Genomic DNA, 25,976 nt, shown 5'->3' with positions numbered 1-25,976 from the left:
GGCTGAGCCTCCCTCGTTGTCTTAGAGCAATCGCCTGTGATAGATAGATAGACTTTATTTCAACAGGGGGCCCATTCCGCACAGCTGGTCTCCACAGGGGCCCTGCAAAACTATACTGAATTACCATTTCAAAATTATGATACAATAATCTCTAATAATCTCATTAATATGATTAATCTAAAATTTTAATTAAAACTACAGATATGGCCTTAAGAGAAAAAAAATACAACAAAAATTACAAGAAAAAGATATGAAACTCACAAAAATATTATGATAATTATAGAATATAAATAAGATTATGAAAACTATGACCTAATGAGCCTTTTAAACTGACTTAGAGACAGAGCTGATTTAATATTTGCTGGCAGTGAATTAAAAAGCATTGAAGCTGAAGATCTAAAAGTTTGTTTACTGAGTGTGAGTTTAGGTTTGGGTAAACGCAGGTCAAACTTATGTTGAGTGTTATAACTATGAATACTTCAGTTCCTAGTGAAATAATCGCTCAAATATTTAGGAAGTAAATGATGAAGGCATTTAAACACGAGCAAACACGTATGAATTTTTCTGTTTGTCTGTAAATCAGTCCAGGTTTAAACTTCTAGAGCATTCTTACACTATGTTCACACTGCAAGGCTTAATGCTCAATTCCGATTTTTTTGTGAAATCCGATTTTTTTGTGAGGTCATTCACATTAACAAATATATGCGACTTGTATGTGATCCTCAGTATGAACGAAAAGCGACCTAAAAGTGTTCCGCATGCGCATTGCAGGATACGACGACGTCACACGCAGTGAGCATGGCCAGTGTTTACGGAAGTAACCTAAAGTTTCCTGTGTATGACAGTAGCCAGCATGGAGTACCTGGCGATGATGCAGTTGTTGTTGCGACGGAGCGAGAACATGCACAATAGCCTGATGTTAAGGAGGAGGTTGAGAAGGAAGAGGCCAAGGGTTTTGGTTCAGGCGTTCTGCGGGGTAGTGACTGCAACCTCCGTTCAAAGGAACATCAAAGCCATGTTGTTGTAACTTTTTTTGAGAGACCCGCCGCCTACTTCAGCGCAGAATAGTGACGTTTGTGGCTTGTTGATGACGTGTAAGTCGGATGAATGCGACCTGGCGGTTCAGACTGAAGTCGCATATGAAAAGATCGGATAGGAATCGGAATTAGGACCACATATCCAAACGGCCTGGGTCGGATTTGAAAAAATCGGATCTGTGTCGTTCATATTGTCAATAAAAGATCGGATACAGGTCATATATGGGCGAAAAAATCAGATTTGAGTCACTTCAGCCTGCAGTGTGAACGTAGTGTTAGAGGAGTCTTGCCTGTAGACAAGAACCAGTCTTTTTTTTTCTTTTTAATCTTTTTTGATGAGAAAGAAACAGATTGTTATAATGCCCTGTTCAGAAGGTAGGGGGCAGTACCTGATCACAGATGTGCAGAGCGAAGATGATGGAGAGGAAGCCGGTGGATGGATATCGGCCGTGACTCTCCAACCACACCTCATGCACATACTTCATAAACAAGGGGTTATACACCAACACCTGGCGCACACACACACACACACACACACACACACACACACACACACACACACTCAGTCTGCAGTTGGAAACTGCGAGTGAGAGGAAAAAGTTGAAAAACAAGAAAATAAACTCACATTATGTCTGTTAGCAGAGATCCGTGATCTCACCGGCATGTAGGTGCTGAGAGAGAGAGAGAGAGAGAGAGAGAGAGAGAGGTGTGTGAGAGAGAGCAAGAGAAAGAATGTGAGAGAAAAAGAGAGAGGTGTGAGAGAGAGAGCAAGAGAAAGAATGTGAGAGAGAGAGAGAGAGGTGTATGAGAGAGAGCAAGAGAAAGAATGTGTGTGAGAGAGAGAGAGAGAGAGAGAGAGAGAGAGAGAGAGGTGTGTGAGAGAGAGAGGTGCAAGAGAGAGATGTGTGTGTGTGTGTGTGTGTGTGTGTGTGTGTGTGTGTGTGTGTGAGAGAGAGAGAGAGAGAGAGAGGTGTGAAAGAGAGAAAGAAAGAGCGGGAAATTGAATTTTGTATTCTGATTGGTTACACAGTGTTGATTAATAATAATTAAAATGCTACAACCTCAAATCAGAAAAAGTTGGGATGGTGTGTTGAAATTGAAATTAAAACTGAAAACAATGATTTGTAAATAATCTTTGACCTCAAAACAGTACAACAGCACATTATTTGATGTTTAACTTCAAGAATTTTATTGTTTTTTCACAATACATACTTTTCAATTTTGATTCTTGCAACACATTTCAAAATAAGTTGTTACACTAAAGCATTTCCCACTTTATCATGTTCCCGTTCCTTCTCACAACATTTAAACAATGTTTATGGACTGAAGACTCCAAGTGATGAAGTGTTTCAGGTGTTATTTTTGTCCCATTCTTCCTGTAAACAGGTCTTAATGTACAACCCCGATTCCAAAAAAGTTGGTACAAAGTACAAATTGTAAATAAAAACGGAATGCAATGATGTGGAAGTTTCAAAATTCCATATTTTATTCAGAATAGAACATAGATGACATATCAAATGTTTAAACTGAGAAAATGTATCATTTAAAGAGAAAAATTAGGTGATTTTAAATTTCATGACAACAACACATCTCAAAAAAGTTGGGACAAGGCCATGTTTCCCACTGTGAGACATCCCCTTTTCTCTTTACAACAGTCTGTAAACGTCTGGGGACTGAGGAGACAAGTTGCTCAAGTTTAGGGATAGGAATGTTAACCCATTCTTGTCTAATGTAGGATTCTAGTTGCTCAACTGTCTTAGGTCTTTTTTGTCGTATCTTCCGTTTTATGATGCGCCAAATGTTTTCTATGGGTGAAAGATCTGGACTGCAGGCTGGCCAGTTCAGTACCCGGGCCCTTCTTCTACGCAGCCATGATGCTGTAATTGATGCAGTATGTGGTTTGGCATTGTCATGTTGGAAAATGCAAGGTCTTCCCTGAAAGAGACGTCGTCTGGATGGGAGCATATGTTGCTCTAGAACCTGGATATACCTTTCAGCATTGATGGTGTCTTTCCAGATGTGTAAGCTGCCCATGCCACACGCACTAATGCAACCCCATACCATCAGAGATGCAGGCTTCTGAACTGAGCGCTGATAACAACTCGGGTCATCCTTCTCCTCTTTAGTCTGAATGACACGGCGTCCCTGATTTCCATAAAGAACTTCAAATTTTGATTCGTCTGACCACAGAACAGTTTTCCAGTTTGCCACAGTCCATTTTAAATGAGCCTTGGCCCAGAGAAGACGTCTGCGCTTCTGGATCATGTTTAGATACGGCTTCTTCTTTGAACTATAGAGTTTTAGCTGGCAACGGTGGATAGCATGGTGAATTGTGTTCACAGATAATGTTCTCTGGAAATATTCCTGAGCCCATTTTGTGATTTCCAATACAGAAGCATGCCTGTATGTGATGCAGTGCCGTCTAAGGGCCCGAAGATCACGGGCACCCAGTATGGTTTTCCGGCCTTGACCCTTACGCACAGAGATTCTTCCAGATTCTCTGAATCTTTTGATGATATTATGCACTGTCGATGATGATATGTTCAAACTCTTTGCAATTTTACACTGTCGAACTCCTTTCTGATATTGCTCCACTATTTGTTAATATAAGTTAATATAAGGCTTCCTTTTTGCACAGTAAAGTTTTAACTGGTATTTGTGGATGTAACTCTGTATTGTAGCTTGATAAAAGTTTACCAAAGTAATCCTGAGCCCATGTGGTTCTATCAGCTGTAGATGAATGACAGTTCTTGATGCAGTGAGGGATCGGAAATCACGGAGGTTCAGATTAGGCTTGAGCCCTTTGCCCTTTACACACCGAAACTCCTCTAGATTAATTGAATTATTTAATTATGCATTGTAGAGGGTGAAATATGCAAATCCCTTCCTATCTTTCTTTGAAACACATTGTTTTTAAACACTTCAATAATTTTCTCATGCATTTGTTGATAAACTGGAGATCCTTGACCCATCTTTACTCCTCAAAAACGAGGCCTTTCCTGGAGACTGGTTTTGTACCAAATCATGATTACAATCACCTGTTTCATATCACATCATTATTTAATTGTTTTACTGAATCATTAACCCTAAATTGCCCCTGTAACAACTTTTTTTTTGGAATGCATTACAGGTCTGAAACGCAGGAATGGATGTTTATTAACAAATGAAATGAAGTTGACCAACAAATCATGAAATATCTTGGGGTCATTCTGTCTGCAATGAAATACAAGTCAAAGTACATTTAGAAATCACTGCTTTCTTTTTTTATTTGTATTTTCCATACCGTCCCAACATTTTTCTGATTTGGGGTTGTATTCTTTCTATAGTTGTGGTTCATTTACAGGATTTGTCCAGATTACAGTGTGGAATTCTTGATATGCTGAAGTGCTGGATAATCAGATGCTTATTTTAAATTTTTGGGAAGTCAGACCCTTGCACTACTCACTGGTTGATGTGTCCGGAGGTCAGGGAGCTGACGAGCCACTCCAAGTCCAGGATTTTAAATGGGATGAGGAGCATGATGGTGCTCGAGTTCTGCAGGTCGATGGCACTTTCGGGATACATCACGTGATGAGTGGTCCTGGAACCCACATCATGCTCAAAACCCTGCGTCGGAGCCTGGTTTATCCTGAACACACACAGGCATACTTGTAGTATATTGACTTGCGTACTATGTGACTTCGTCAGTCAGAACACTGTCGCTGAAGCTAAAGCTACGTCAAGCTAACTACATTTGCTAACTTGCTACGGTAACAGAGTAAATTAGCATATGTACAGACGTAGCAGTCAGAGAAATAAAACCTTCCTTTTAAATGGTTAAAATAACAGGAACACTGTGGCTAGAAAAGTAGAAAATATACACACACATATATAGCACAAAGCTAGCTAGCAACTGAAGCTAATGATTTACCTAGCCATGATGCAGATATTATCTTTTATTAAAACATAATGATGCTGGAAAAAAGACTCATAATTACTAACCTTAGCGAGATAGCATTAGCCTCCTATGGTAACTCGCTGGCTAGCTCGTGGGTCAGTTGCGTAAGGAAGTTTTTTTCTTTTTCTCTGATTTAATCACCTTTATCTAACAAGCTCTATACAATCCAATGGAGGAACTTTCCAGAACTAAGCTGAGGTACACACAGTACCAGTCAAAAGTTTGTACACCCCTACTCTACTCATTGATAGATTTTTCTGCATTTTGTATTTTCTACATGACAGAACAATACTGCAGACATCAAAACTATGAAATAACATCTGGAACATGTATGAAATTATGTGGTAAACAAAAAAGTGTTAAAAATAACAACATATGTTTGATATTTTAGATTCTTCAGCATATCCAGCTTTTACCTCGATGACGCTTTGCACACTATTGTCATTATCTTAACCAGCTTCATGAGGGAGTCACCTGGAATACTTTTCAATTAACAGATGTGTCTCATCAAAAGGTCATTAGTGGACGAGTTTCTTTCCTTTTTAATGCATTTGAGATCAAACAGTAAATAATAAACTAGATCGAGACTGTGACTAAAGTCACAGTGATTTGTGCTAGCTGTTACAAACCGGGACGTCTGGTCACCGTACCCTATAGATCCAGAATGGTAAGAGATAGAGAATGACACTTAGGGAGGATAAAAGCCTGTTTTTCATGGATCATTCTGGTTCAGTGATCCAGATCAGCACCAAAAGTCATAGCAAATTAATTCAGCCCAGAGGTATTCTTCATGTGAAATTTGGTGATGACTGGTTGAAAACTGAAGGAGAACTAGCGCCCTAAAACCGTTAAGATAATATAAATAATAATAATAATAATAATAATAATAATAATAATAAAGTAGAAAGCTCCTGAGTGAGAGTAACAATTTAAGCTACCACTGCTTGCACAAATTAATAACAAAAATACAGTAAATAACCCGATTTAACACCACAACTGTAGTAATCCATATTATAACAAGAACTAAACAACTCAGTAAAGAGAAACGACAGCCATCACTACTTTAACACATGAAGTGTTCTGTTGTTTCAAGGGAAATTAAAGTCAAGGCACAAGCAGGATGTTGTTTGACTAAAATAAACCTCTGATGGCTGAAACTGCGGGATGTTATTTGTTCAGTTATTATTCTAATCAAACACACGGCATGGCTGCTTGATTTTTTTTCTTTAAAAAAAAAGGATGCATGAAAATACTTGAAAAACTGAATCTTTGTGGCCAGTCTTTCATTTAGTAGTGTTTATTCACTACTCACCACTAATGAACAGCTACATCTCCAAAGGCAACTAACGAGGGAGGAGGATGAGGTAAGTTTTAATCTACAATAACGAGGCCACTGTTACACACTGATGCTCTGTAGTTGTTCACATGAGGACACAGCTGTCTCAGTCTGTCTCAGAAACACATTGCAACTCCTTTTTAAAAAAAAAATATGGAAATGTCAAATTTCTTCAAGGAAGAATATTTACTTAAGGTGAACTTAGCTTTAAATCATTTGAATAGTTTATTTATTAATTTATTTATTTATTTTCATACAGTCCACACACACGGTGCAGAGACATGGCAAGAAATAACACAGCGGGAGACAATTTCTATTTTTGTCCTGTTTTTCCCAGATATTGAATCCTTTTGTTGTTGTGGAGACAGAAAGCATGGACTAGTTTCTCTAGAACTGATCTGTCTGTGAACTTAAATAAGTTGTCTGTTGCTGCAATTATGTAATATTTATTATAATTAGAATTATAATTAGTAATATTAGTAGAATGGGGCAGCACGGTGGTGTAGTGGTTAGCACTGTCGCCTCACAGCAAAAAGATCCGGGTTCGAGCCCCGTGGCCGGCGAGGGCCTTTCTGTGCGGAGTTTGCATGTTCTCACCGTGTCCGCGTGGGTTTCCTCCGGGTGCTCCGGTTTCCCCCACAGTCCAAAGACATGCAGGTTAGGTTAACTGGTGACTCTAAATTGACCGTAGGTGTGAATGTGAGTGTGAATGGTTGTCTGTGTCTATGTGTCAGCCCTGTGATGACCTGGCGACTTGTCCAGGGTCTACCCCGCCTTTCGCCCATAGTCAGCTGGGATAGGCTCCAGCTTGCCTGCGACCCTGTAGAACAGGATAAAGCAGCTAGAGATAATGAGATGAATATCAGTAGAATGGTGGCTACAGTTATTGACAGTCCATAATTCGACACCTTTTCAGATTTACCAATAAAAAACAATCTTACAAAAGGTGAGTTTCAGTTCCAACATTTATTATTGGTTAATTAATCAACCGGAAGACACCCCCCCACCCCCCGCCCTTTGATCTTTTTATCTGATGACAGCTCATTACCTGTGAGAGAATTTTTTCAGCACGATCAGCAATTTGAGGAAAACCCGGATGTTATCATCGCAGGTAAGCATGGTGGAAAGATCATGGACATGTTTTTACTGATCAAATTCACTGATATTTCATGATTTCCTCTTCAAAACCTACTTTGTTTCTTACTCTTTCATTTACAGGCACCATTTTGTATCTAAAAGCGCATTTGAGAACCACGTGAGGTGTCGATAATAGTGATCACTTTCACCGGTGTCCACCATTATTGACACCCTGTGGGATTAAGGGACATTTACAACTGTTATGGATCGAGCTCTGTGTAACATTGTTGAAGGAGATGAAGCAGTTAAAAAAAAATAAAAGTGCTGTGATTTATAATAATTTTTTTCTGATTCATAACAGAATGGAATGTTTATAGAATTAGAGCAGAATTAAATTCCTAGCATATAAAAAATTACATGCTTGAAATATTCAGATTTTTCTATTCCATTCAGAATTTTTTTTTACGTTTTGTTGTAAATATCTACCACATATTACAATATCAGGAGACATTTTATATTTTGGTTCGAGGAATCACATGTGACCTTTGACCTGGATTTTCGTGTGGTTGCCTGTTGACATTTATTGGTAAACTACAAAACTAGAAATTAATATAAACAACAATGAATGATTCACAAAATGTGATCTACGAAAATATTGGGAAAGTGGAACAAAAAGATTTTCTGATGCAGGTTAAACATGATCAGTTAATTTGTTTACAAACATTAGAATTACTTCCTCATTTACATAAAACACAGACATCCATATCTCATCTCATCTCATTATCTCTAGCCGCTTTATCCTTCTACAGGGTCGCAGGCAAGCTGGAGCCTATCCCAGCTGACTACGGGCGAAAGGCGGGGTACACCCTGGACAAGTCGCCAGGTCATCACAGGGCTGACACATAGACACAGACAACCATTCACACTCACATTCACACCTACGCTCAATTTAGAGTCACCAGTTAACCTAACCTGCATGTCTTTGGACTGTGGGGGAAACCGGAGCACCCGGAGGAAACCCACGCGGACACGGGGAGAGCATGCAAACTCCACACAGAAAGGCCCTCGCCGGCCCCGGGGCTCGAATCCAGGACCTTCTTGCTGTGAGGCGACAGCGCTAACCACTACACCACCGTGCCGCCCCCAGACATCCATATATTTATATAAAAGATATTTTGTACCAAATATAAGTCTCTGCAAAACAAATTTTAAATAAAAACCATGTTTCATTAACTTAATACCACATAACGATTATTTTTTTAAATAAACAATCATTTGGATGTCGATAATTATGGAACGTTGTTGATAACTGTGGACAAAGGTGTCGATAATTGTGGAACGGTGTCACGTGATCTGATACGCTAAGTAACTGGGAATCGACTCATTTTTTCCAGTGGAAGTTTGAGTAATTATTCATGCACAATTTACGTATTGAAAGTCTTTTCTACTTTTGCAACGGCGAAAAGATCATTAGGGCATCGTTAATTGTAGCTGCCACTCTAGTATTTTAATTTAAAAACAAAACCTATTGCTCTTAAAAAAAAGGAGAATGAAACCAGAATGTTTGGATTTGGGTCTGATATGACATTAGTAACCGAATATGTTTTAATTCATAAAAAAGTGACTGGCACGAAGTGAAAAAAGTACTCACTACAAGGGGAAATTTGGGAAAATGCTAAGACGGAATGATGTTCCACAACATTAAAGGTAACCATAAATGGATAAAATGAATGGCACGTCTTTTTTTTTTAATAAATTGTAATCATTGGATAATTGCTGATTTTAGCTCATCTGTATCACTGTGCAATACAATAACTGAACAGACAGACAGACAGATAATTCATACATAGATACATAATTCATGTCCAAATCTCCTTCTCTCACACCAGTATGTTGAGTTTTAATTTTTATATTTCATTCTCATGAGATCAGACTCATATGAAATCCCATCTGCAGTTTGTTCAAAAGCAAGTTGGAGCCTCAGCAAACATGTGGAAAAGGATCTCTGACAAACTTGAACTTTTTGGCCATGGAAGAAAGGGGTACATTTAGTGGAACTCCAACACTGCTGAGATAACTGTACTGGCTGTAAAGCATGGTGGTGGTAGCATCATGTTGTTAGGATACTTTTTATAATCAGGGACTGGGAAAGTGGTCATTGTTGAGTTAGTAACACTTAGAACCACCTTGAGAACCAACGGAAACTTGAAGTAAATGTTTTCTGTATGAGTTTATCAGTCATTCACATTGTTTTGGAGAAATTTTGGCCCAATCTCCTTTACAGCATTAGTTCAGTTCATTGACGTTTGAGGGCATTTGTTTGCGAGGGTACTTCAGAAAGTTCTCGGCCTCACCCGGAAACAATGGGTGTACAGTACTTCCCAGTTTGGGGCGTAACTGTATACTATAAAGCCTTATATCACTGTCCAGAAAAACTCAATTGAAAGAATCAATCAAAAAGAAAAGGTGAGGAAAGAAAGCTTCAAGCTGGCATGCTGTTGCTCCAGGACGATGCACCCGTCCACACAGTACAGAGGGCGGGGTAGAAGCAGCCAAATGTGGCTTTGAACTGTTGCCCCATGCACCTCACTCACTCGACCTGGCACCATCTGACTCACATGGTCGCCATTTTCAGAGTGATGATGAAGTCATCCATGCTGTTAAGGCTCAAGATGTGACCTTCTTCCGCAAAGGGACAACAAAGCTTGAGCATCGGTGGACTAAGTGCCTTGAAGTTAAAGGAGACTATGTAGAAATATAATGCAAGAACAATCTTTCTCCTGTGATGTTTTCTGGGTGAGGCTGAGAACTTTTTGAAGTCCCCTAGTATACTCAGCTTATTTAAGACCCTACTGCAACATCTCAGTGGGGTTGAGGTTGAGGTCTGAATGTTGACTTTGCCCTTCCAATACCTTGAAATTTTTCTTTTTTTTCTTTTGTCATTCTAATGTTGATTTCCTGGTATGCTTGGGATCATTGTGTTGTTGCATAAACCAATTTTGGCCCAACTTAAGCTGCTGGACAGGTGGCCTCAGATTTGTTGGATGAATATTCTGGCATAAATTCCAGTTCATCATTGTCTCAATGACTGCAAGCTTCCCAGCCTGTGGGTGCAAAACAAAGCCAAATCATTAGCCCTCCACCATCATGCTTGGCAGGTGGTATGAGGTGTTTGCGGTAATTTACTGTGTTTGGTTTTTGCCAAACATGGTGCTGTGCATGATGATCAAACATCTCCAACTTGGTTTCATCAATCCTAAGGATATTATTCCAGAACTTTTGTGGTTTGTTCAGATGCAATTTTGTTAAACTAAGTCATGCTGCAATGTGCTTTTTGGAGAGAAGGGGCTTGTTCCTGGCCACCGTGGATGTCCACTGCTCTGGCTGTGTGTGCGTGTGTTCACTGCTTCAGATGGGTTAAATGCAGAGGATGAATTTCACTGTGCTCGAAGTGTGCATGTGACAAATAAAGGTTTCTTCTTAATTATTCAGTCTTTTTACCTTTGCCATTTGTGTTGGAGGAGGTTATGTTTTCATCTCCATTTGGTTTGTTTGTTTGTTCCCAAAGTAACTCAAAAAGTAGTGAACAGATTTGAATGAAATTTGGTGGAAAGGTGGGCCATGGGCCAAGGAACTATTGATTAGATTTTAACGCAAATCCAAATACGTGGCTTGGTGGAGGTCTGCACTCTACCGGGTGACCTTCTAGTTTCTGACTGTGACATCATGAACATAAACATTTAATTTCCTTACAGTGGCCTGTAGGTCACAAGATGTAGCTCTTGGCTTTTTCTTTATATCTCAAAGCATTACACAGTCTGGCCTCGGGCTGAATTTGCCGAGGATGCCCACTCCTGGGAAGACTGGTAACTGTCTTGAAGGCTCAATATTTATAAACAATCCTAAAAGTATTAAAGGTGTGCTTATTTCCTCCACTTAGTTTCTGAATGTTGGTTTAATTTTTGGGAAAGAAATGACTATATATTGGAATCTGTTGTGTTTTTTTTTTTGTTACCTCCACCAACTTTGTTGGAGGAGGTTATGGTTTCACCTCCATTTGTTTACTGGTTTGTCCGTTCCCAAAGTAACTCAAAAAGTACTGAACAAATTTGGATGAAAGTTGGAGGAAAGGTGGACCATGGGCCAAGGAACAATTGATTAGATTTTGATGCAAATCTGAATATGTGTGCCTATCAAGTGCCCTTCTAGTTGTCATCTGGTGTTATTTATTATTAGAAGTTGGCGAGGAACACACAATTGTGATCTACGTCCTCATAAATAAAAACATAGATTTGAAGGAGGGTGTACTTTCTTTTTCCTGTGACTGTATACATGTATACAAGGTGTCCAAAAGTCTGGATCTAAAGGTAATTATTCATTTGCCTTTATTACATTACAGGTGTTTAGCAGACACTCTTATCCAAAGCAACATGCAACATACCCAGAGCAGCCTGGGGAGCAGTTGGGGGTTAGGTGCCTTGCTCAAGGGCACTTCAGCCATTCCTGCTGCTCCAGGGAATCAAACCAACAACCTTTTGGTCCCAAAGCCCTTCTCTAACCAGTATGTAACATAAGTTCTGATACATGTTTAACATTCTTGTATTCAGTGTATACACAAGTTTCGTGAACTCCAAGGCCCAGTGCCGGATTAACTATATGGGCCTGCGGCACAGTGCCCAGGGGCACTAACCACTCACAGCCAGTGGGGGGGCACCACATGACAGAAACTTTAAAAATATTTTTCGTGAATGTTTGTACACTTAAAATGGTTATACACTTGACATTGTTAAATAGTCATATATAATTCATGATGAACACTAATTTCATAAGAACAACAACAATAATCATAATTCTGAGCAAGAGTGGCCTATGTGACCATTAACCCCCCTTTCCTCAACCTGTCAGTTGAGCCAGTCCACCTACGGTGAAATGTATCAATTTTTTAAAAACTGCGGTAGAAATTAAAAATGGACAGACATCAATTGAGTGGTTGTGCGAAGAGGAAATTAAAAAAAGAGAAAGACTCCAGGCGTGTAGCTGCAATTAAAAATGTTCCAGTGTTAGATGGTTTTTTTATAAAAACATCGACAACTGCTGTCACTACCAGCGCTGAAGCCGAAGCTAGTGAAATCAGCGATGCTAGTGAGGGAGATGGCCCTGCTAGCACTAGCCGGGGAGATGCAACCACAGCCAGTGTTAGCCGAGGGGTCGGCGATGACGAGGATCCCCTTGAGGAAGATGGGAGCGAGGGAGACCCCGGGGAGGAGGATATGTGCGAAGCCACTTTAAGCCAGGTAGAGATCAGTTCACACCATGGTGACGAGAAGGAAGACGAGGGTGTTATGGATGTCAACCCAGCGCAGCCGACGCCAGTAGAACACTTCTCTATTAGGAGGTTACTGAATGCGTGCGTGCGGGGGGGCACTTGAGGTATAGTGCCCAGGGGCACCGCATTGGCTTAATATGGCACTGCCAAGGCCATAAATTTGTGTGTTTGTTGTAATATTTGCATTTAAATAAACGTTGGAGTATGGATCCAGACTTTTGGGACACCCTGTACACTGTATTTCTGTGTATAAAGTGAAATATTTATGATCTCACTGTCTCACAGTTTTGGCCATATTAAAACTTTCGATGAACAGTGACTCAGTTTAACTCACTTGCTGTGTTTGTTCGGTCATTGATGTATTTGTTTAATCTCTCACATAAGGACGTTTTTTGTTATATTTATGCTTCTTTCTGATGGTAAAGCATGTACACTCCAACCCTCTCTCACCTGAACTGCTGCATTTCCTTCTTAAATAAGTCACCAAGTAGCATTCTTTCCTCATTCAGCTACCCCCCGACACACACACACACACACACACACACACACACACACACACACACGCACAGAGAAACTAATATCTGCTTGTTCATGTGTGAAAGGTATCTGTAGAATCACAGTTTGCTTTTTCCTTGCTTGAGAGTGCTGGGCAAGAGCTTCCGCTAGATTAGTTTCTAATGACACAGCGTTAAGATGAAAATGCACAGTGAGTCTTACACTCATTATTCTTTAACGTTAGAGTCGCTGCATCCTAATAATCTCGTTAAAGACTACACAAAGAAGGTTTTGTATTAAGCTTCCGGTTCGTGAGTTTCGGCCTGAGTGTCAGTGTGAAATACGGGATTGTGTGGGCAGTATGAAAAACATATCTTCATTATAATATTTACTGAAGGTTTATAGGTTTGGTATGTTTCAAGAAAACACCACTCTGAGACACATTATACACACACACAGGCCACAAAGCGACAAAACAGGACAAACACTAAGGGGGATGAATACTCTTGCAAGACACTGTAATTTACTTTTACACAGACAGCGATAGTCTGTGTACGCATCAAACATTGGTTTATCATTAGTGTGGTTTGGAAAAATCATACATCAGTCCAATCAGACTTGAACTGACGGGCTCCCTGGTCAACTTTCCTCTTTTATGTGCAGGCCATGCTGTTCTTGCTGTCAGACAGTTAATGATTATCCATTACTTACTGGTAATAACAGGCGGAGATAACACACGGCTTTGGTTCGCACACTCTATTTAACTTGTTAGGACAGGTGTGTTAGTGCCAGTGGGGTGGCATGGGTCAGATAAATGGCTCTTGTGAGCCAGACTGGTCCATGGGCTGCCATTTGGGGTTAGGGGGCTTCAAGTGTTTCTCAAAGTGGATCAGGTCATTTTAGTAAAGTCTTAAATGAGGATCAGCTCAGTTTCTTCTTTTTCCCTAAAAGTGGATCAGCTCAGTTTCTTTTTTTTTCCCTAAAAGTGGATCAGCTCTTTTTTTTTTCTACAAGTGGATCAGCTCAGTTTATTTTTTTCCTAAAAGTGGATCAGCTCAGTTTCTTTTTTTCCCTAAAAGTGGATCAGCTTGGTTTCTTTTTTTTAATAAGTGAATCAGCTCGGTTTCTTTTTTTCTAAAAGTGGATCAGCTCGGTTTCTCTTTTTCCCTAAAGAGTGGATCAGTTCAATTTCTTTTTTCCTAAAAAGTGGATCTGTTCGGTTTCTTTTTTTCTAAAAGTGGATCAGCTCGGTTTCTTTTTTTAAGTGGATCAGCTCAGTTTCTTTTTTTCTAACAGTGGATCAGCTCAGTTTCTTTTTTTCTAAAAGTGGATCAGCTCAGTTTCTTTTTTTCTAAAAGTGGATCAGCTCAGTATCTTTTTTTTTCAAAAAGTGGATCAGCTTGGTTTCTTTTTTTTAAGTGAATCAGCTCAGTTTCTTTTTTTCTAAAAGTGGATCAGCTCAGTTTCTTCTTTTTCCCTAAAAGTGGATCAGCTCGTTTTTTTTTCAAAAAGTGGATCAGCTCAGTTTCTTTTTTTTCTAAAAGTGGATCAGCTTGGTTTCCTTTTTTTAAAAGTGAATCAGCTCGGTTTTTTTTCTAAAAGTGGATCAGCTCAGTTTCTCTTTTCCCCTAAAGAGTGGATCAGCTCGGTTTCTTTTTTTTTCTAAAAGTGGATCAGCTCGGTTTCTCTTTTTTCCTAAAAAGTGGATCAGCTCGGTTTCTTTTTTTTCTAAAAGTGGATCAGCTCGGTTTCTTTTTTTTTTCTAAAAGTGGATCAGCTTGGTTTCTTTTTTTCTAAAAGTGGATCAGCTCGGTTTCTCTTTTTCCCTAAAGAGTGGATCAGTTCAATTTCTTTTTTCCTAAAAAGTGGATCAGTTCAGTTTCTTTTTTTCTAAAAGTGGATCAGCTCGGTTTCTTTTTTTTAAGTGGATCAGCTCAGTTTCTTTTTTTCTAACAGTGGATCAGCTCGGATTCTTTTTTTTCTAAAAGTGGATCAACTCAGTTTCTCTTTTTCCCTAAAGAGTGGATCAGTTCAATTTCTTTTTTCCTAAAAAGTGGATCAGCTTGGTTTCTTATTTTTTTCTAAAAGTGGATCAGCTCAGTTTCTTTTTTTCTAAAAGTGGATCAGCTCGGTTTCTCTTTTTCCCTAAAGAGTGGATCAGTTCAATTTCTTTTTTCCTAAAAAGTGGATCAGCTCGGTTTCTTTTTTTCTAAAAGTTGATCAGTTCGGTTTCTTTTTTTCTAAAAGTGGATCAGCTTGGTTTCTTTTTCTTAAAGTGAATCAGCTCAGTTTCTTTTTTCTTCTAAAAGTGGATCAGCTCAGTTTCTTCTTTTTCCCTAAAAGTGGATCAGTTCATTAATTTTTTTCAAAAAGTGGATCAGCTCAGTTTATTTATTTTTTCTAAAAGTGGATCAGCTCAGTTTCTTTTTTTCCCTAAAAGTGGATCAGCTTGGTTTCTTTTTTTTAAAAAGTGAATCAGCTCGGTTTTTTTTTCTAAAAGTGGATCAGCTCAGTTTCTCTTTTTCCCTAAAGAGTGGATCAGCTCGTTCTTTTTTTTCTAAAAGTGGATCAGCTCGGTTTCTCTTTTTTCCTAAAAAGTGGATCAGCTTGGTTTCTTTTTTTCTAAAAGCGGATCAGCTTGTTTTTTTTTTCTAAAAGTGGATCAGCTCGGTTTCTCTTTTTCCCTAAAGAGTGGATCAGTTCAATTTATTTTTTCCTAAAAAGTGGATCAGCTCGGTTTCTTTTTTTCTAAAAGTGGATCAGCTCGGTTTCTTTTTTTAAGTGGATCAGCTCAGTTTCTTTTTTTCTAACAGTGGATCAGCTCAGTTTCTTTTTTTTTCTAAAAGTGGATCAGCTCGGTTTCTTTTTTTCTAAAAGTGGATCAGCTCGTTTTCTTTTTTTCTAAAAGTGAATCAGCTCAGTTTATTTTTTTTCGAAAAGTGGATCAGCTCGGTTTCTTTTTTTTAAAGTGAATCAGCTCAGTTTCTTTTTTTTCTAAAAGTGGATCAGATCAGTTTCTCTTTTTCCTTAAAGAGTGGATCAGTTCAATTTCTTTTTTCCTAAAAAGTGGATCAGCTCGGTTTCTTTTTTTCTAAAAGTGGATCAGCTCGGTTTCTTTTTTTTCTAAAAGTGGATCAGCTCGGTTTTGTTTTTTCTAAAAGTGGATCAGCTTGGTTTCTCTTTTTCCCTAAAGAGTGGATCAGTTCAATTTCTTTTTTCCTAAAAAGTGGATCAGCTCAGTTTCTTTTTTTTCTAAAAGTTGATCAGTTCGGTTTCTTTTTTCTAAAAGTGGATCAGCTCAATTTCTTTTTTTCTAACAGTGGATCGGCTCGGTTTCTTTTTTTTCTAAAAGTGGATCAGCTTGGTTTCTTTTTTTCTAAAAGTGGATCAGCTCAGTTTCTTTTTTCGAAAAGTGGATCAGCTTGGTTTCTTTTTTTAAGTGAATCAGCTCAGTTTCTTTTTTTCGAAAAGTGGATCAGCTCAGTTTCTCTTTTTCCGAAAGAGTGGATCAGTTCAATTTCTTTTTTCCTAAAAAGTGGATCAGCTCAGTTTCTTTTTTTTCTAATGCCGCTTTTCCACTACAAACGCGGCTGAGCTGTGCCGTGCTGAGTTGGGCTGAGTCGAGCTGAGCGGGGCTATTGAAGTTGCATTTCGACTACAACCGCGCTGAACCGTGCTGGCTGGAAGTGGGTGGACACATTGGGTGGAGTTAGCGAAAGTGGGTGGACGTCACGTGATGTCGTTAGGCGGTGCAAACAGTGACATCAGTGATCTTTTAAGCGGTAGTCTCACGACCCGGATAGTAAACAATAAACATGGAGGACATGGAGTCGTTAGTGTTGCTGGTCTTGGTGCTGTGGCTTGTTGTCACCGACGCCAACAGATACTGGCAAGAGCGTATAGATGAGGCGAGGCGCATAAGGCTTCAGAAATTCTCGTAATTCGTAATTCTTCTTCTTCCGGGTTTGCAGTGTTTACAGATCCCAGCGTGCTCGCGGGGCGTGTGTGGGCATGTGAGGACACTCCTCCTCACCAATCAGTGCACAGGGGAGTGTCTGCTCACGCCCCCAACCTCACTCAGCTCGGTTTGGCTCGCTTCAGCCCCACTCCAAAACCGTGCGAGTTTTGGGTGCTAAGCAGGGTTGAAGCGAGCTGAGTCGTGCTGTTCTGAGGTAGTCGAAACGCGAGCCATGTCGGGCTGAAGTGAGCTGAAGCGAGCTGAAAAAGGGTAGTGGAAAAGGGCCATAAAAGTGGATCAGCTCAGTTTCTTTTTTTCCTAAAATTGGATCAGCTCAGTTTCTTTTTTTTAAAGTGGATCAGCTTGGTTTCTTTTTTCTGAAAAGTGGATCAGCTCAGTTTCTTTTTTTCCTAAAATTGGATCAGCTCAGTTTCTTTTTTTTTAAAGTGGATCAGCTTGGTTTCTTTTTTCTGAAAAGTGGATCAGCTCAGTTTCTTTTTTTCTAAAAGTGGATCAGCTCAGTTTCTTTTTTTTCTAAAAGTGGATCAGCTTGGTTTCTTTTTTTCTGAAAAGTGGATCAGCTCAGTTTCTCTCTTTTTTTCTGAAAGGTGGATCAGCTCGGTTTCTTTCTTTTTTCCCTAGAATTGGATCAGCTCAGTTTCTCTTTTTCCCTAAAGAGTGCATCAGCTCAGTTTCTTTTTTTTCACAAAAGTGTATCAGCTTGGTTTCTTTTTTCCTAAATCGTGGATTAACTCCGGTTTCTTTCTTTCCAAAAAGTGGATCAGCTTGGCGTGTTGTGGCACCAAAAAGTAAATTACTGACCTTTCTGTGCATTATTGTCATCCTCTTTTGAAATAATAATAATAATAATAATAATAATAATAATAATAATAATAATAATTATTATTATTATTATTATTATTATTATCTCCCATTCTTTTAATGTATGGTGGAATTTTGACCTTATTTATGGATTTCTCATTGTTCCTACTGCATTTTCATACAGCACAAGTGTGTGATTCCGTCCCTGAAAGGCAATTTCACTGCATATTTGCACGAGATTGAGCTTTTTAACTTGATCATGATTAGCTGATGAGCAGAATTTCGCATATTAGGGAATGGAAAATGCTAAACTGAGCAGTTCAGCATAAACAGTATGAGAGCCATGAAAGAGGTTTCGGGAGAAGCAGTGCTGCAAGACGAGAGATAAGAAATTCACTTTACATTGTTTTGTGAAACAGATTGAAGATCAGAGCACTTTATTCTGTAATAGTCACAAAAATGCTGAAAATGCTTTGAACAACTAAATTGTACACAGCATGCTGATATTTCTGTGCTTACATCCTTTTTACAGATAACAGTTGTTTTCTTTATTTATTATCTGATATTCAGATGATCTGATTGAGAATGTCTCTGACCTGATGACGAAGTTGCTGGAGTCGATCAGTTTGCCGTAATAGGATGAGAGGAGATTTCCGGAGTTTCCCACCACGGAGCATGAACGGCATCGGGAAGGTCCAGCGTCAGTGTAGCGCTGTTCCCCAGGGACAACCTGAAATAACCTGTCCATCACTGCACTCAGCTCAGATGGGTTGTCCTCAGCCTGAAGCCACTACACACATACACACACACACACAGAGGTGGTCTGAGTATAGTTCGTTTGTGGTTAATTTCGTAGTGCACTTGATCACTACGAAACCTTGTGTAAACAAAGTGGTCTCTGCTGTGAGATAATTTTGTTTCTAGCTTGTGGTTTAGACCTTCAGAATGTGTTTGGATTCCTGTAGACTTTCTGTCTCTGTCCAGCAAAGGAACAGGGTGAAAAGATTTCTGGGTTTAGAAAATAGAGGGCAGAGAAGGTCCATGGATACTAAAGTCATAAGACTAATGTAACACTTCCAAAGTTCGGAGGAAATGAGGGAATGGGAGACAGGCTTGTGACTACTCAAGGTGCATTTTATTTCACTTACTTTCACATTTCAGCAACTTAATTTTATTCTATGCACACACACACACACACACACACACACACACACACACACACACACACACACACACACAGCACTGACTGTTCAGTTCTCTCTCTGGTTATCATGTTCTCTCTGGAAGAACACGAGAAACACACATAAGTAAACTGCTGATAATCCGACACAGGTGAGACTCATCACGTGTTACCTGCTGGTTCTACCTGCCTCCTCTCCATCCACCGCTGATGCTTGGCCACACCCCCACCGCCACAGTGAGGTTCAACAAAGCCAAGCAGATAGTAAACACAAACAGTATCCTACCTTACCAGGAAAGAATAAATCAAAGACACAAAAACTTAAAGCACACTTGATCTATCTATTTGTTTGTTCATGTCTTGTCCATAAACCCTTTATCCATCATCCATCTGTCTAACCATCCCCCATCCATCCATAAGCATGTTTATCCATCTGTCTAGCCAGCCTCCATCCATCGCTGTGTATCCAGTTGTCCATCCATCCATATTTATCTGTCCATCATCTATCCATTTAGTCATCTGTCTGTCCACCTATCTGTCCATCAGTCTACCTGTCTATCATCCAACTGTTAATCCATCCATCCATCCATCCATTTATTAATCTATTGATCTGTCCATCCAACAATGTCCATCCATCCATCCATCCATCCATCCATCCATCCATCCATCCATCCATCCATCCATCCATTAATCTATTGATCTGTCCTCCAACAATGTTCATCCATCCATTTATTAATCTACACTACCGTTCAAAAGTTTGGGGTCACTTTGAAATTTCCTTATTTTTGAAAGAAAAGCACTGTTCTTTTCAGTGAAGATCACTTTAAACTAATCAGAAATCCACTCTATACATTACTAATGTGGTAAATGACTATTCTAGCTGCAAATGTCTGATTTTTGGTGCAATATCTCCATAGGTGTATAGAGGCCCATTTCCAGCAACTCTCACTCCAGTGTTCTAATGGTACAATGTGTTTGCTCATTGCCTCAGAAGGCTAATGGATGATTAGAAAACCCTTGTACAATCATGTTAGCACAGCTGAAAACAGTTGAGCTCTTTAGAGAAGCTATAAAACTGACCTTCCTTTGAGCAGATTGAGTTTCTGGAGCATCACATTTGTGGGGTCGATTAAATGCTCAAAATGGACAGAAAAATGTCTTGACTATATTTTCTGTTCATTTTACAACTTATGGTGGTACATAAAAGTGTGACTTTTCATGGAAAACACAAAATTGTCTGGGTGACCCCAAACTTTTGAACGGTAGTGTATCTATTGATCTATCCATCTGTCCATCCATCCATCCATTAATCTATTGATCTGTCCATCCAACAATATCCATCCATCCATCCATCCATCCATCCATCCATTTATTAATCTATCTATTGATCCATCCATCCATCCATCCATCACTTGTCCATTAATCTATCAATATCTGTCTGTTAGTCTATCAATACATTTGTCTGTCCATCAGCTATCTGTAACCATCACTACATCCATCCATTCATCTGTCTGTCCATTAGTCTATGATTCACTTGTTAACATACTGATCTATCCATCTCTTTAATTCATCTATCTGTCTATCAGTCTGTCCATCTCTTTATCCCTCCATGTAACAATGCAAACTCTCACTGTTTTTCTCTCTTTCCTCCAACACATCTTCTCTCTTTTTCTGTATTCTCCTGCCATGTGACTGATGGAGGAACGAAGTGATGAATTGATGACAGGATGTGTGAAACACACTCCTGGTAGAGGACAAACAGAGATCTTTGAATTTAGGAGGTGCGGTAAACCTTCTCTTCTCCGACAACTCTAACTCTGACATGCACTCTGATTGAAACATAGCCAAGACCGAAACCGCCTTTCTCTCTCTCTCTTTACCCCCCCATGTTCCTATCATGGGGCTTGACGGAGGAAGGAGAATGTGACTGAAACCTGCCTGTTCAGGACATGCCTTAGACCTGCTCACTCTAAATGAAACACAACTGAATTGCACTTTCACTCTGGAGGAAACAAGAAGAAAAAACTCTTTCTGATCGCTCACTTGTTCCTCCTAATTACACAAGCTCTCATTCTCTCTCCCGGTGCTTGTTCAATGAATTCAATCACTCTGTCGTTTAACCGCATCGTGCTTGGGGAGTTCTGGATAATCAGACGATCGATTTAATTCTTCTTCTGACACCTTTAAAGTGAGCAAACACCCTCTCAATGTTTATTAATCAAATGGAGCAAAATGAAGACAAGGCACTTCACGGGAGGGTTAGACACATCAGCAGGCTCTGAAGAGCAAACAATGCAGCAGAATACATTACATCATTAGCATAAAATTATCATGAAATTTCTGTACAGCTCCAGCTGTTTGACTGGAAAATGTGAATTGTTATTTTTTGCACAGCCTCCTGATGGGTGCCAACAATTTTAGAGTTGAATGTCTCTGTGAGCTCAGTCAAAATATTAGCTTGCAGACCATTTATGTGCTTTCTTCTGAAAATGCAAAGGATAAAATACTGTGTGTGTGTGTGTGTGTCACGCTGTTGCAGTAAAATAATGAGTGACGGCATGAGGTGATGAAGCAGAGTTCATTATTTTCATAAAACAGCTGGGAGTGAAAGCAAACTCTATTCTGACAAGAAAAAACTTCTCCCTTTACTTCTCCCTCTCTCTTCTTATTTTCTTTCCAATTTTCCCTCCTCTCTCTCTCTCTGATGTGAATTAAATAACCTTCACCTTTCATGTAATCGCATCACGCTTGGGGCATTCTGGGTAATCAGACCATGAGTCGGTTCTGATTTAGCGCCTAACCGATGCTGTAAAGTGAGCCAACACACTCTTTTAATGTTTAATCATAAACACGGAGCAGAAACTGACGGGTATCACATCCGCTTCCCCCAGACGCTGCAAAGCCAGCCAAGCACGCTAAACCCCGACACTCAGTGCATCAGATCGAAACAATTTTCAAGCTTTAATTTCTTCATTTGCATCTGTATTGCTTATAAATCAAGCAAACTGGCTCATGTGGCTCACAGTGGAGTTGAGGGTTGTTTTTTGTGCATTTTTATGAAATTAAGCATCTGATTTCAAAAACATTTCATTGTTCATTAAGCAAAGAGATTTACACCTTTTTACCCCCAAAAAAATCTCTGGGGGGCATATAATAAGAACTGTTTTTCATTTTACTGTTTGGCGAGACAGCAAATCTACTTAAAGAGCAACAGCACTGACTTCTGTACTGGAGCTATGATGCGTCCAAGTAAAAAAAAAAAAAACAAAGTCAAAGTCCTTCCTGTGCCAGAACCTGGTCTTCCCAGGCAGTCTCCCATTCCAGTACCAACCAGGCTCTTAGGTGCATTGGGCAGCACCAATCTCCACTTCTATAGCCCTGAGCATCTTGCCTATTACACAGCTAAGGTTTCAGTGGGGGGTCGGGTCCTCTGGTAACGCAAGAGTTTGACTTCCCCACTCGCATGTGTATTGCAGCGTGCCTTGCCAGACAGCAGGAGGTACCATTTTTATGATGGTCTTTGGTATGACCTGACCATGAGTAAAACTCATGATCTCCCGGTCAAAAGGCGGACATGCTAACCACTTGGCCAACTCATGGTATGATGCAGCCAAGTAGTTATAGGAAAATAATCAATGAAGTGAAGTTACTGTTATCACCACAAAAAAAACAATAACCCTCAATTCTTTTCCTACAACAACTCGTCCTAAAATGTTTAATTTCTCTAACACCACAACAATTTGGTTTTTGTTATATGAAAAGTCCCTCCTGTGCCAGGATCTGGTCTTCCCAGGCAGTCTTCTGTCCCAGTACTAGCCAGGCCCTTACAGCACATTGGGCAGTGCCAATCTCTGTTTCTATAGCCCTCAGCCTCTCGCCTATTACATAGCTAGAGTTACAGTGGGGGGCAGATCCTCTGGTAACCGCAAGAGTTTGACTCCCCACTTGCATCTGTATTGCAGCACCTCACCAGACAGCAGTAGGTACCATTTTTATGATGGCCTTTGGTATGACCAACCATGAATAGAACTCACTATCTTCTGGTCGAGAGTCGGACACACAAACCACAAGGCCAGCTTATATACAAGGTTATATCTTCTTCTTCTTTTGGCTTCTCCCAGATATCTCCCTTATAGCTTCTTCTTCTTTTGGCTTCTCCCAGATATCTCCCTTATAGCTTCTTCTTCTTTTGGCTTCTCCCAGATATCTCCCTTATAGCTTCTTCTTCTTTTGGCTTCTCCCAGATATCTCCCTTATAGCTTCTTCTTCTTTTGGCTGCTTAGGGGTCGTCACAGCGGATCATAAGTTTTATGCCAGATGCCCTTCCTGATGCAACCCTCCCTAATCGATCTGGACACGAGTATGCACTGTCTTGTACAACCCCAGTGGCTGGGTATTTTACCTAATCTGCATGTCTTTGGACTGTGGAGGAAACTGGAGCACCCGGAGGAAACCCACGCAGACATGGGGAGAACATGCAAACTCTACACAGAAAGGCTTCCGTTGGCCATGAGGTTCGAACCGGGAACCTTCTTGCTGTGAAGCGACAGTGCTAATCACTACACCACCGTCCCACCCCTTATATACAAGTTTATATAAAGATACTTATGTGAGTGTGGCAGCAGAGGTGTGGTCGGAGCCCCGGTTTGTGAATGGAGGGCGAGGCCAGAGAAGGTGAGTACCGAAGTGAATGCGCCTGTGTCTAATTAATCGTGTGTGTGTGTGTGTGTGTGTGTGTGTATTTTTGCAGTGATTGGCATGGGCTGATAAGGAGAGCCGAGAGGAGGGGTCATCCACCTGGAGTGCATGTGTGTGTGTGTGCAGGTGCATGACACTGTTGAAAGCTGAAAAGCTACGTGGAATAAACATCGGTACCATGACCCGCCCATCTCTGTGCTTCCATATCCACCCCACTCAGGCACCTACTATGGTGAGATTGTGTAATAAAGCTTCTTTTCAAATATTCCAAACCATAACACCCTTACTAGCTATTGAAGAAGAAACCTTTATTTGTCACATGCACACTTCAAGCATTAAACCCATCTGAAGCAGTGAACACATGCACACACACCCAGAGCAGTGGGCAGCCACACAGCGCCCAGGGACCAGTCAGGGGTTAAGTACCTTGCTCAAGGGCACTTCAGCCCAAGGCCACCCCATGTCAACCTAACTGCATGTCTTTGGATTGTGGGGGAAACCAGAGCACCCAGAGGAAACCCACACAGACAGACACGGGAAGAACATGCAAACTCCACACAATAAGGCCCTCGCCGGCCGCTGGGTTTGAACCCGGAACCATTTTGCTGTGAGGTGACCGTGCTAACCACTACACCACCGTGCCGCCCAATGTGGTTCTTTCCCAAATTGTTGCCACTAAATTTAAACTATGCAGTTGTATAGGATGTTACCAAAAGTATGTGCACCCCTGACCATGACATCCATATGTCCTTGTGGAACAGCCCACTCCAGATTTATTCCTTCTTGGCTGTTATAATGAGCTCCACTCTTCTAGGAAGGCTTTCCACTAGATTTTGGAGCGTGGCTTGGGGATTCAGCTGCAAGAGCATTCGTGAGATCAGGAAGTGATGTTTTAAGTGAGGAGGTCTGTGGTGCATTTGGTGTTCCAGTTCATCCCAAAGGTGTTCAGTGGTGTTGAGTTCAGTCAGGGCTCTGTGCAGGACACTCGAGTTCTTCACTCCAACCTTAACACACCATGTCTTCATGGAGCTCGCTTTGTGTACAGGGGCATCGTCATGCTGGAACAGGTTTGGACCTCTTAGTTCCAGTGAAGGGAAATTGTAATGCTACAGCACACAGAGATATTCTATACAACTGTATAGTTTAAATTTAGTGGCAACAATTTGGAAAAGAACCACATATGGGTGTGATGGTCAGGTGTCCACATACCTTTGGTCATATAGTGTATATTTGTTTCATTCCTCCATTAAATACTAAAGACACAAACTTTAGACACCAAACATGTCTTGGTTGATTGACAACAGTTGAGAAAACAATGAAACTGTAAACCCAATGACATGTACTAACCAGCCACCACCTGTAGGTGTCATCACTGAGCTCGCTGTTCAACCTGGACAGCAGGGGTTGAATGGATTGGTTGAACCTCTCACTGAACCACGGGTCCTCCTCCTCTGGGTCCCAAATACAGGGACGGCACCCACATGGTCCATTGATGATGTTCTGAAATGGGCTGAGGAGAAATGAAGGAGCTCGCAATAAAACCATGGCAAAAGAAACGAGGCAGAAGATCAGCATCAGAGCCTTAAGCTTCCTGGATGTCAGGTAGATCATTTTCAGTCAATGCAAGATCCGAGAGTCTTCAAGTAAAACAATACCAAAAATCAACTTCAACAATACTTGTTTTTGAAAGTTTTTGAAGACGTTAAAAATGTTGAAAAAAAACCCCCCCAAAACCCTCAGGTGAATAAAAAAAATCCTTCATTCACTTCTTTAAAATCAACAAATAAACAAACAATAAGAGAGTGGTTTAATTAAACCAGCTCTGAGAGCACCTATCAGTGTGTCAGGGTTCATTTAAACTGGAGATATTCCACCAGAGGTTTAACATTCACTGCTACTCCAGTGTGTAAACAGCCGTTTGCCGGAGGGGCAAATACTCTGGAATGATGAGGTGAGTTGCTCCTTCTTCTACTTACGCTGTGTAATCTTAATGAGCCGATTGCGGTGGCTGGATAATCAGCAACCTAGGAGACAAACGGAGGAAAGATTCAGCCTCACTCACACACTTAGTGACTTCTTGGATATCTCTGATCTCTTTTTATGCTCTGCT

General features: G+C 40.4%; 1 protein-coding gene across 1 annotated transcript in view; it reads right to left on the bottom strand.

Moving 5' to 3' along the window:
* LOC132875002 (CMP-N-acetylneuraminate-beta-galactosamide-alpha-2,3-sialyltransferase 1-like) overlaps positions 1-25,499 on the bottom strand; it is a 30,212-nt gene extending 4,713 nt beyond the window's left edge. The window contains exons 1-5 of the mRNA XM_060911554.1: positions 25,214-25,499; positions 18,585-18,778; positions 4,483-4,665; positions 1,663-1,708; positions 1,427-1,546 (exon numbers count right to left, since the gene is read on the bottom strand). Of these exons, the coding sequence (XP_060767537.1) occupies positions 1,427-1,546; positions 1,663-1,708; positions 4,483-4,665; positions 18,585-18,778; positions 25,214-25,477 (807 nt within the window). The 5' untranslated portion in view covers positions 25,478-25,499. The remainder of the gene's footprint in view (positions 1-1,426; positions 1,547-1,662; positions 1,709-4,482; positions 4,666-18,584; positions 18,779-25,213) is intronic.
* Positions 25,500-25,976: the final 477 nt, after the last annotated feature.

Source organism: Neoarius graeffei, chromosome 2 (genome assembly GCF_027579695.1).
Source record: "Neoarius graeffei isolate fNeoGra1 chromosome 2, fNeoGra1.pri, whole genome shotgun sequence".
Taxonomy (NCBI): Eukaryota; Metazoa; Chordata; class Actinopteri; order Siluriformes; family Ariidae; genus Neoarius; species Neoarius graeffei.
The sequence above is the reverse complement of the archived record's forward strand: the minus strand, read 5'-3'. Positions and strand labels throughout refer to the sequence as shown.